Below are 12,893 nucleotides of genomic sequence, written 5' to 3' on the forward strand. Positions count from 1 at the left end.
CTGAAATGGAGAAATGTAAACTTCAAGTGAATGTGATCTCTTGGGTGAGACTCTAGCTCAACATAGTAAACAATAGTTGTCTTCTGATGCACATTTTAGTACTACTGCAGGCAGGTTTTCTAACTATTAATTCAAAATTTGCTACCAGCAGAGGACAAAATGAAAATTCTAGAAAACACCTCATTTCTCACTTTCCTGCCAAAATAAAAAGGTTTAATTTGGAAATATTATATTTTAGATGAAATTATTATTGTATATTTCATTCTGTGTAATTATATAAATATTCAGTCTCTTGTGAAACTGATTTTATTGACTCTGAAATTGCTCCTCAGTCTGTTCAATGAATGTAGATCATTGCTATTGCAGTAGCTAGAAATTAATCCAGAATAAGAGCATTCAAACTAAAGATAAAACCACTTCTCTAGGGACAAGTTGTTATCTGAAAGAAAATATGAACCTATCTTTAATACTGCAACCAATTGTATAGACTCTGAACATTCTACCCTGTCATATTTTGGATAATTACAGCTGATTGAGGAATATCCCTTTTTAACAGTTTGCTACCACACTTATGTTATTAATGATATTATTCAAAGCCATAGTTTGAATTGATTGCACACTCAGGTCCAGGGGTGGGTTCTAAATTTTTTTACTACGGATTCTGTGGGCGTGGCTTATTTTGTGGGTGTGGCTTGGAGGTCATGTGACTAGGTGGGCGTGGCTAGCTGGTCAGAGTCATTTCTGGAAGGTCCTCGCACTTATGACCCGACTCATTTGTTTGCTTTAACATTGATCAGCTGTAGGATGGCCCTTTGAAGCCCCGCGGCAAGAGTTTAAACAGTTTTTTTCCCTCTAGTCATCAGCTGGGACTCAGGAGGCAGCAACAGATTGGGGGTGGGACCAAATAAAAGGTAAGAATAACGTGGGGGGGTGGGGGGGGCGGGGGGGGAGAACCGGTTTGGTGACGTCATATCGTCACTGCTACCGGCTCGGCCGGACCGAACCGGGAGGAACCCACCACTGCTCAGGTCAGTCTTCATATAAATATATATATGAAATGAGCCATAGCTTTCCTTCTTTTTAGGGAAAGAGCAGGGAAAGGGAGGATTGTAATACAAATTTGCACTCCAGAATGTAGTTAGCATAGCTATTGAACAACATAGAAGAGAAAGAGACAAAACTATTTTTGTATCTTTCTAGTTTTTTTTAAAAGAGCTGGAATATTCAGACTAGAAAGGAAAAGGAAAAGGAAAAGGAAAAGGAAAAGGAAAAGGAAAAGGAATAGAATAGAATAGAATAGAATAGAATAGAATAGAATAGAATAGAATAGAATAGAATAGAATAATTATTTATTGAGCAAATGTGATTGGATACACAAGGAATTTGTCTCCGGTGCATAATCTTTCTGTCTGTACACACAGACAACAAAGTAATATAATCATAACAATGATACCAATAAGAGGGGGTAGTAGAGAAGATGAGAAGGATAATAATAATACGGCCATACTACATGGGTAAATATCCTTAGACATAAGACAGTATCTTGGAAATTAGGTATTTAGCAGAGTGATGGCACAAAGGATAAAACTGTGTATAAATTATTTTTTAAATTAGGACATAGTGCACAATACTGATCACTGGATTATTACTTAATGTTTGGGAGATTAAAGCAATAGATTATTAAAGTTCTTGCTGACAATTTAAATACTGAAGATACCTACTGTAAGCTAGGAAACACTTGTACATCCATTTATCACGCATTCATTTATGACACATTTTAAATTGCTCTATCGTCCAAATTGATGCCCTGATTACTGAGAGCTATCAGCATTTAAAACAGGCTTAAAATCCATTTTAATAGTTTAAGTAGATAGGCAGGCTGTAGCAGAGTGAATGTGTGTTAAATAAATAAAATAGTATATTTAGAAATCCAATGGCAAAAAAACTCCATGATTGTACTGATGTCTTTGCTAGAGAAATGGAAACCACTGGAGGTGCTGATCCTGAAGATTTGGCATTGCTTCTAAGCAGATAGGAAGGAAACAAGGGGCAGAGGATAAGGGGAAACTCTCCTGGCCAAACAGAAATTTTGTCACTGTTTTCAGCAATGGCCCAAAATCGAACTTCCTGCAAATATATGATTCTTTGATAATTTAATAATATTTTTCTGATCATACCATATCTGGGTTTACAAACAGGAGATAAGACTCTTTAAACAGCACAGAGCTAAACCTCCCTTAATTTCTGGTGATTTTCCTGTATTATTTGTGAATTGACAACTTGTAGCAGGCACTATTTGTTCTTTATAATAAAAGCCTCCTTTAAGTTGAGCTTGACTCAATAGTTTCATGTTCAAATAGTATTCTTAGGAACAAGCCCAATTACCTTCATCCTGGATGCAGCTTTGACTTCTCAATGTAGCTGACAGTCTCCTATTTAAAGACTAGCCAGTCCCAACTCCATTTAGTTTTCCAACCCAGACAAAGTCCGCCAGATGCTATTACTATTTATGGCCTCTATAAAGCATGTTGCTAACTCATTCAAAGGGAGAGGACTGCTCCAGTATTATTTTAGAAGAGCCGACCTGATTGTTATGGCACTTCTTCTTCTTCTAGGCCTCCTTCCTTCTTCCAAATTAACTCTAGGGAATAACATCATGTTGGACTTTCCAGACAGATTATGTGAAACCATAGCTCAATGTCATTCCCAATAGCCAAGCTTATAATTAAAGGTCAAATAGTCACTTCATCTGCAATCAATCAATAGAAGAGGTTCTAATATCAAGAACCAATCAATCAATGGCAAATACACTAATAAAAGCCATGAATCAAATGGCTGTATTTCATGTATTGCATGTAAGGTGCATGTACTGTATGTTACAAAAAGTGGAAAGCAAAGCAAAATGAGAATAAATAAGCCTGGGGGAATCTCAGGAGTGGTACAACATTTATCTTCACTTATTAGTGCTTATATCTCCAATTATGTAATAAAATTAAATAACAAGTAAAAGTGATATCACAGGCTGCAGTTAGGCAACCTCATAAAAATCCATAGACTATATTTCTGTTAATGGTATCAATCAAAATGGAATAAATAGATTAAATATACTAGTTTCCTGTGAACTTTCAGAGGAAACTTTCAGTTTCAGAATTCAATTCCAGAGTTGTCTGGGAATTCTGGGAACTGAAGTCCCAAACCTTTATACCCCAGTATGGTAGGCAGCAAGTTGAAGAAGATTGAACAATGGTAAGAACTTCTGTAAAGGTTAAGTATGAAAAAGGAGAAGGGTAGAAACAGTTCTTGATTTGAACACATTCAGTCCTTTGTGTCCTGAGCTTACATAGCTATAAAGTACAAATAAAATACTGCCTCCCCCCCACCCCAATCTACCAACATATGGGAGGGAACTGTGTTTGTCTCCGTATGAAGTAAGAACTTTTCCATGGATCCAAGCAGAGGAAGTGGCAGATGGCCTCTTGAGCATTTTGCATATGGGAATTCATTGGTTTTAATACAGGGAAAGAGAACTGCCTTACAAGAGCCTTCTCATGCTTCTCTTATTACCACTTCTAAAGCTTCAAAGCTGTCATTTTTCCTCCTCCTTTGCTGGCTCTGTGCTACAATCCCCAGGGAACCAAAACATGGCACCCTGCGGAGGCTTCACATGCCAGAATGTTAAAAATCAGTTTAAATTCCAAGTGAAAGAGCTTTTGTGGCAGGAAGCCCCTAAGTGCTCTTGTTTGCTTAGTGACGGTAGAGTTTTGAAGGCAGATAAAAACCTCTTCACAGAGAACTTAAAAGAAAGCCCTGAAGTTCACAGAGGACCTTAAATATTCAGACACAGGTATTAAATGGGATCTTGCTTGCATCTCCCCAAATCTGCTTAGGTAAATTATAATGCAGTATCTCAATATAAAAGAAAGACGGCATCAAAAGTCCTAATTTCACTGGGAGGAAATCTTCCGATCAGATTACAGATGTACTTCTATTATTCAAGAAAAATTTGGCTCCACACGAAAACTTCATTATAATGTCAGCCACCACCAAAAAAAAAAAAAACTTGGTAGCCTTTTGCTTTATTCAAGGTTAGATTTTTTTGGGAAAAGAGAAGAAGGCAGCATGTATGCAATTCTTCCTGCACTTTTCTGGCATTTTACTATGATATGAAATCTTAGAAAACACACCCCATCATTAGAGACATCTACATTTGAAAGCAAACAACTTTCCTATGCTTTCATAATTCCTATGCTTCAAACTTCAAAAGTTTGAAGACTATGACCTGTAGGAAAGTCTGATCAAAAGTATATCTTTTACTTACAGACAAATTTAGTTTAAAGTATTGTACTTCAATGACTCATAATAGTTAGTCTTAAATCTTTTCAGATTCATATTAAAATCCAATCTGAGCTGATTTTGTTGTTTTAATTTTAATGAATTTCTCTTAGCCTTTCTATATAAAAATAAAATATTAAATTGATGAACAGGAAAAAGAATAAAAATGACTTAAGCCAGCATGAATGGCAATTCCTTATTCTATTGGTGAACCTAAAGCCATACAGGTAGGAGAGATAGATAGATAGATAGATAGAGACAGAGAGAGAGAGAGAGAGAGAGACAGAGACAGAGATTCACATGCAAATAGATGCGACAAACATATATGAATTTTAAATTGTCTATTTTGTTCCTTTTTAATAATCATAAATTACAAGACTTAAATGGAACATACAGCACTGCCCCCCTACAAAATTGCAGTTGTGTTTTAACTAAACTTTATATCTACAAGAGTAAGTACAAGGACGGAATTCTGAATGACTAGAAAGTCAATGTTCTCAGAATACTAGTTTGTAATTGAATAAATGCACAGTTCTGAAATTTCTCAAAATAAATACACTGTTTTTAATGAAACGGTGAAATGAAATAGCTTTTTCAAAAGAAGGTACAGATTAATAGCACTGTAAAACAATTACTGTACTAAACTCCCAAAGAAGAAAGCCACATTGTCTTCCTCTTAGAAAACCTGCATTTGCACACTGCAGAAATTATACTAATATTAATGCTACATTTTTATATAAACATTTATATCTCGCCAGATTTCTGAGTCAATAATAGTAGTATACATAAGCAGTTTTATAACAAAGTCCATGAAGGAGCAATGTAGTCAAGACTGAATTGTTGAAAATAAAGACTTACCTAAGGTTAGAGATTTGTGTGTGGAACAGAAAATAATAGCCACTGTGTCTGCTGGTGTAAAGCCAGAACTCTTTCTAGGAAAAAATGTGACAAAAAATTAATATCTCTTCCACCAAATGTTTGCTAACATTTATTTTTAGAGACATTCTTGTTTTCAATTTTAATTCAGCTTTGCCAACTTTATTACACTCCCATATGCTTAGCATTTGCGTTTCTAAATTTAAGTCAGACATGCACAACTTCCCCTTGCGACTTGAGGTCTGTTGGAAGAGTGTGGTTATAAAGTTACTTTTGCTGACATGGGAGGTGTGTATAATATAGATGGATGGATGGATGGATGGATGGATGGATGGATGGATGGATAGATAGATAGATAGATAGATAGATAGATAGATAGATAGATAGATAGATAAAGGCAGAAAGTCAGTCAGTCAGTTGTATAAAAATAAAATGAATTTCTTTGAGAACCACCCTAGACTCTGTATACCAAGTCAAAAGTTACAATCTGAAAATGAGCATAGCCAAACTTTTTGGAAAAAGCTTTCAAGAATAAATTGCATCCATTTCCTGACCCCAGTAAACTGACTCAAGTTTTGGTTCTATTCACTGTGGGCACACTTTGGGGACCAAAAATGTGGCATTGTGGGGAAAGGATCTCTACTTTAGCTAAATTATTTGTGTGTCGCTCCAGGCCTTTTTATGACTGGGGCATAAAGGCCACTTGAGCCTGTCTGGCCTAGTTTATCTCATTGCATCCTATATCAACCTTTTGGTCTTCAGTTTGAAAAACAATACAAATGTATATCACCTAAAATTATTTTACTGATAATTGATTTAACAGTACAGTATATCACAATCACATTCTTTAAAAATAAAATGCAAATATAGTTTGATTTTACTTGCAAACACTCATATTTTTTATGTTTCATTAAAATAATACAATGGTAAAAAATGGCAATGGCTTTTCATTGGCTTGCCATAATGCCAAATACAGAAAGAAATTATTTTATATAAAGCCTAAATTTTATGCTTCCTCATTTCTTCATTTCAAAAAATATATTGCCTTAGAACTAAAAAGTGTATACATTCTTTGGCATTTTACTAGGTCACACCAAATTGATTACCAAATTTGCTTTATTTTGACTGCTTATATCTTATTCTTCTTCTTTTTTTCTTTTCAGCAAATTCAAAGATGAAATTACAAAAATTACATTTCTCTTACAAAATCATTTTCTCCAAAGAGAAGCCATAAATCTTAACCAAGTATATTAAAAAATATTTTCAATCAGGGATACAGTGTAGAAATTAAAAGTGCAGGAAAAAGGTGGAAAATGTAATAAGATTTGAAAAGCCTTCATTGGGTGCTTATTTTAAACTTAAAAGAGTATGTGTAGTTTTAGAATTATGCCATCCATCTGCTTTATCTTCTGGTTCTTCCTATTCTTTCAGTTCTGAGGGATAGAAATTTGAAGAATTTGCTGACTAACCTCTCACAAGAACAACAGCATCCATACCCAGGAGAATTTTAATTTCTTTAGGCTTAATCCAAACTAGGCAGGAAGCCAAATAAATTCACAATTTCTATATAAGCAGAACAACATTTCTCCAATTCAATTTGAGGTTTGCCTAATATAATATTCACACTTCTATCCTGAACTTGTTTCATCCAATTAGCCTGCAGTCACTTTTTTCCATCTGGGTAAAACTGAATTGTGTCTTCTTACTGTTCCATCTTTTATTGGGGAATATGGTTTCTGCACAATTATTAGTTTTCTTAGCTTCTTTGTAATTATTTTTTCAAGCTGACCCGCATCTCATGAAAGTCATGCAAGATTCCTTTCCTGATACAATATCAGTTTTTGATCAGAGCATGATTTTGCTGATATAGTCAAATCTGTGAAGGACTGTGAAGCAATCAGAGAAAACAAGGGTTTCCTTGGTATCTTCTCTATAGGAACATCTTAAACATGATAGTTTTTAGAGTGATTCTTATAACCTAAGAATGTTTCAGTGTTCCCTTGCTGTAGCATCAATATATGCATAGATGCCGGAATAGGAAATATAAAAATCTTAAAGCAAATGACCCAATCTATTTTTCTCTGCAACCTTATTCAGGAAATATACAGTACAAGGCACACAAAAAATTGTCAATAGTGCTCCTGATACTACTCAGTTATATTCCTGGTATTCTCATATGTATGATTTTGTATATCAAGGTCATTGCAACAGAGACCCTTATAGATAAAGCTTTGGGGAGCTGACTAGTGAATAACAGAAAGCAAACTCTGGACTCTTCAAAAATATTACAAATCTGCTGAACTTTATCTTCCCCAGGTCCTGATCATTCAGGGACAGGAACTGAACACAAAAATAGATTCCTTGGAGCCTAAACATTCAAACTAATATTCAAAATAAATGCTATTTTGAATAAATGCTAATAAAAAAGGTAAGCTCTTCTGGAATAGCAGTTTGGAGCTTGTTCTTCTGCTCATCCAGCAATAGTTACAATGAGCCTTCCAGCTCAGCTATGGGCATACAAGCAGCTCCATACCTGTGTTAGTCTCTGGTTCCCTTTTTTCTCCCCTAATGAGACTTTCCAACCTGAGGAACCAATTCTCCTTCTGCCGGGCAATAAATTGGGCAACGAGCCGCATCAAAACCTGGCAGAGAGAAGAATTTGTTTGCACAGGCCTAATAAGGTCATCCAACAGGTGCTAATTCTGTAGGTTTCTCTTTGCTGTTCTGTGGAATCTGCCAGCTCTCGTAACCCTCTCCACCCTGATTGCCACTTTTGATCCTTCATTACAACTTTATGATCAGCAGGCATTGAGTCTGTAAACACTCATACTCTGCAGCTGCAGTTTATTCAGAAGGAGGCCGGTGTTGAAAATCACTGATGGCAGTTTCAGTGTGCTTGCCAATTTGCAAAACTGCACAAAAATATATTCTTCTCTTTTAAAGTGTTATCAAAAATGGTTTAAAAAAAAAAATCTTTGCAAGAAACCATAGAATCAACTGTAAAAAAAAAATACATCCATCACTTGAATGATTTGCATGTGAATTTAATTTTCTGTTACTTTATTTATCACACATTAGTAAGCAAATGTATGAAATATGGTCCTTTCCTCTATTTTTTGCTTTCTTCTCGGGTCCTGCTCAGGAAAAGGATCAAACTGAGCACCACAAGGAGGGTTCCAGTATGATTGAAAAGTCTCATTCTTGCCACAAAATAGAAATCCACTTTCAAATTTTTGATAGTATTGTTATGCTTCAACATCTTTGCAATCTTTGATTTGTTGGCATTGGTTGTAACCACACTGATCTTCTATAAAAACAGGCCATAATACTAATTTGGATAGTCTTTCACATTCATCAACTTTTTCTTCACATTTCTTCTCATTAAAAGAAGAACCTTCTGCAAAAGGATTCTTTTCAATACTTTGGATAACTGAAAGAGTTTATGGTCAAAACAAAACATGCTTTCTATTGAATCCAATATCACGTTTTGAATACAGTATGTATCTCTAATATTTGCACTTGTACAAATATGAAGTTTGGGGCATTCTTCAAGGATTTCCTCTTACCTTTGAAATAATAGAAAATACTTGTAGCTCGGGTTTTAGATTTTGGCAGTGGTTTGCTCTCCAAGCTTGTTTCAATTTAGTTTCTGAACATTTCATTACCAAACTAGGTAACATCATCAGCAGGATCTTCTTGTCCTATTCTCAGTTTATAAATGTCTTTTGTGCCAGTGTGGTCATGCGATTGGTTCGTTGTTTGGAGCTATATTTAAATTCTGAGCAGCTGATTGGTTCTCTTATTGATTGGTCATTCGAATAGTCTGATTTCTTACATATTCATATGCTGGATCTAGATTGCTCCTTTGGTAGAATACCAGGCTTCAATAAATTCATGTGTGTGGCAAGTGATGATATTACCTAGTCTGGTAACGAAACGTTCAGAAACTAAATTGAAACAAGCTTGGAGAGCAAACCACTGCCAAATTACATACTTGTGGCATTATTTCAATATTTTCTGAATACAATATTACAGAATTCTCTTCACAAAAATAGATGTTCTGTGGATTTATTACTTTTGACATTGATTTTAAATCCAGGGAGTTCAGGACCAGAAACACACATTTGATGGAAATTCAGAGCCTTCCCCTAAGATTAAAGTTATGCCTTCTGAGACTGGCAATGGAACAAATTGAATGCCTTTCAACAGCTTCTTCACAGCATCTCTTTGCTTTTTTTTTCCGCTGAGGCACTTGCACATTTTGGAGTAGTAGTTATGTTGGCTCTTACTTAACCCTCTTTGAACTATTGGTTTCCTTCTCGGATGCATGATGTTCGTTGTTGCGTGCTACTTATGGTAAAGACACAGTACTGAAAGTGTTCTTGAGAGACTTGCTGGTTCTCCTATTGTCCAAGTCAGCAGAGATAGTTGCTGGTCAATTTCATGGCAAGCTAGAAAGGTAGCTGTTTTGCAGGAAGCACAGCATAAAGACAATTTATTTTTATAGTTGTTAAACTACTGGAATAATTTGTTTTTATTAGGATGGGGAAGAAAGCAGCTGTTGGACATTTTTGAGTTAAGGGTCTGCTTGCCCTTACAATGACTGTCTCCTAGTGGCTATCAATCTTGAAAATTCACCACTTGAACCCAGATACTTAGAATTCAAATACAGGACTATTAGTAATATGATTGTTGAATACAACATTAACATAACACAGGAACATGAGGTATTTCCTCTATGATTAAACATATATAGTTTATGGAATTTTTAAAAATTCATGGGTAGTTTTTAAATGATAATATGAATTAGGGTAATAGTTGTTGGAAAACAACTATATAGAATAGCAGGAGCTATACATTAAGAAAAGAAATATCTGACTGGAAAATAGCTATTTAGGCAATCTATAGAGAATACACAAAATGACTGATAGGTAACTATAGACACTGTTATATTTTGGAATAACATTAAGATCTGCCTTTTTTTCAAGAGTAGAAAACTATTTTTTGTTTTATTGTTAGGTTGTTTTTCCTCTATTATTTTATTTTGTACTGTAAGGCAATACATATTTGATTTTATCTGGTTATAGATTTCAAATAAATGAATAACCTGGCTTTGAGAAGTTATCTTTTTTATTTTCGTCAGATTATGCCAAAGAATCAAAAAGAAAAAGAAAAATTATCATATACAGTATTCATATAGAAAAAACATTACTGCCATTACTTACCTGGTAGAAAAGAAGAAAGTTAACATCATAAATCCCAGCTGAACTGAAAATACTAAAATGAAAATCAGTTTGATGTTAATATGCAATACATTCAAATGTGTGCTTTAAGAATATCCTCATTTTCCCATATAAAAAGCTAATATTCTATAAAGTATTAATACTAATTTTCATTTCCCATACGGTTGCAAGCACACAGATCAGAGTCTGATATAATTCCACACCTCACTATATATTTTTTGTATTTGAAATTTAGTATTATCTATCATCTATCTATCTATCTATCTATCTATCTATCTATCTATCTATCTATCTATCTATCAAAACATTCTCCAGGCCAAATTTTACATACAGAAAATAAATCATTCTGCTAATGTAAAAAACATCAGAATGCTAGTTTATTAATAACACCCAGCACTTGAATTGAAATTTTTCTTTTCACCTGTGCAAAGATGGCAATCTAGAAAATTTTGATATCATTTTATTACTTTAAAGCATGTCTGTAATTGTAGAGCAATATCCATCTCTATCACCTGATTAAGGATAGAGGATAAACTGAGGTACAACAGAAAGTACATCTAAGACTTGCTATATTAGTAAATTAAGAACACTAAATTGAAGGTAATATTCCCCAACTTGGATTCTTTCCAGATATGTGAATCTCACAGCCCCAGAATTCTCAACAGTCTAGATGCACATATCGGGAGAAAATCTAGGTTGGAGAAATTGTTGAAGAGGTCATAGAAGGGTCGCCCTGCATAAAATCAGTATCCCTTAGAATTTCTTCTTGTTGTGCATGATGCTATTGTCAGATTCTTGTAACAGTCTATCATCTATGTCAGGGGTGTCAAACTCAATTTCATTGAGGGCCGCATCAGGATTATGTTTGACTTCGGGGGGATGAGTGGGCATGGCTGGGGTGGGCGTGGTCAGCTTGAAATTCTGCAGCCCTCTACCAGTGAAAACGGAGCCCGGGAGGGCCGTGCGGAAAACAGGCTCTGTTTTCAATGGCAATGGGCTGCAGAAGGCCATTGCAGCCGAAAACAGAGTTCTGTTTTCGCTGGCAGAGGCTCCGCGGGCCAGTCGTTTGCTGTTTTCAGGCCCAGATCTAAACACCCCTAGGGGTGTGAGTTTGACACCCCTGATCTATGTGATATTAGAATCTACAACTGCTGTTTGCATGGAAGGCAGCTCTTATTAATAAGCTCAGAAATTTGCAAGCCTTATTTTTTAACAGAACAATTCTTTTCAAAGTTATACCTTGAAGTACTTTATCATATCCCAACAGTGATTTTATTTTTAAAATGTTTAATAACAACAACAAGGGAAATGTTGCTATTAGACAGATAATAAATCAGTCAATCAATCAATCAATCAATCAATCAATCCATTAAATAAATAAGGTGACTAGTAATGACTAGTCACAAAAATACTGGAGAATTATTGCTATATAAAATTACACTATTTTTGTAGACCACAATAATACATATTTTAATTGAAGTCACTTCATTCTATTGAGGTATTACCAATGTAGTTAAAGGCACAAATTGGTATTAGGACATTAAAAAAACCCATAAACCTTCCAAAAATGCAATAGAGACAAAAGTACTAATACAATACTGTACAATACTGGTCTTTGATCAAAATAAACTTTGAATAGATTACTAAAGACATGCATATATATTGTTCAGTGTACCTAAGATTCTGGCACCAATACAGAGAAACTCAGTACAGTATACATTTTCCAGATTACTTTGGCCCCAAATTCCTGGAATAAGAATACACAACTCTTTGAAAAATGCCCAAAGCATAAATTGTACTTACTTATAAAAACTATTATGATCAGGCTAAATTTATCAAGATCAATATTTGGATTAGAGAAAGTATCACAGAATGTTGTATAGATGATCATCAAAAGTACACAACTGCTGATAGCACCAAATGGAGGCTTCTTTCTCTCAAGCCATTCCTTGATGTATCTTCGGACAATCTGAAATACAAGGAAAAGAACCAACAGGTTGCCTCTTTTCAATGCACGCAGGGAGCCAAGTTGGGTATCATAAAATGAATCTGACAGTGGAAAGTCATAAAGAGAACAGAATAAATTGGATGACAGCCACAGTGGATTTCAAAGCTTCCCTGCCACATAACACTTCTTCTGGGGAATTTAACATTTGTAGTGCAACTTCCATTGGGCATCCATAATGAGAATATATTTTCAAGTATGTTCAAATCTATCCTTAATCATGCCAAATGTTCTTTGCTAGCTGTCACTGAGACATACCCATTAAGTCTCCCCAAAGTTTATCTCCTATGCTAATACAAATGGATGTATATAATTATCATAATCCCTGTTGAATCCACAGACAATACCAAGTATAACTTTGGGAATCTTAAAAATCTGACATCCTCAGGAAATCCATGAGAGCAGATAATCAAAAGTGATCCATGGAACATTTAAAT

The 12,893-nt window shown here is 34.9% G+C and overlaps 1 protein-coding gene across 1 annotated transcript in view; it reads right to left on the reverse strand.

The window, feature by feature from the left end:
- The window catches only part of SLC10A7 (solute carrier family 10 member 7), a 145,165-nt gene that overhangs the window by 11,909 nt on the left and 120,363 nt on the right, over positions 1 to 12,893 (reverse strand). Inside the window, exons 8-10 of the mRNA XM_070948672.1 lie at positions 12,255 to 12,420; positions 10,434 to 10,485; positions 5,191 to 5,264 (exon numbers count right to left, since the gene is read on the reverse strand). Coding sequence (XP_070804773.1) covers positions 5,191 to 5,264; positions 10,434 to 10,485; positions 12,255 to 12,420 — 292 coding nt within the window. The remainder of the gene's footprint in view (positions 1 to 5,190; positions 5,265 to 10,433; positions 10,486 to 12,254; positions 12,421 to 12,893) is intronic.

The sequence above is a fragment of the Pituophis catenifer genome, unplaced genomic scaffold (genome assembly GCF_029215685.1).
Source record: "Pituophis catenifer annectens isolate HBS135680 unplaced genomic scaffold, rPitCat1.0.hap2 SCAF_8, whole genome shotgun sequence".
NCBI classification, from domain to species: domain Eukaryota; kingdom Metazoa; phylum Chordata; class Lepidosauria; order Squamata; family Colubridae; genus Pituophis; species Pituophis catenifer.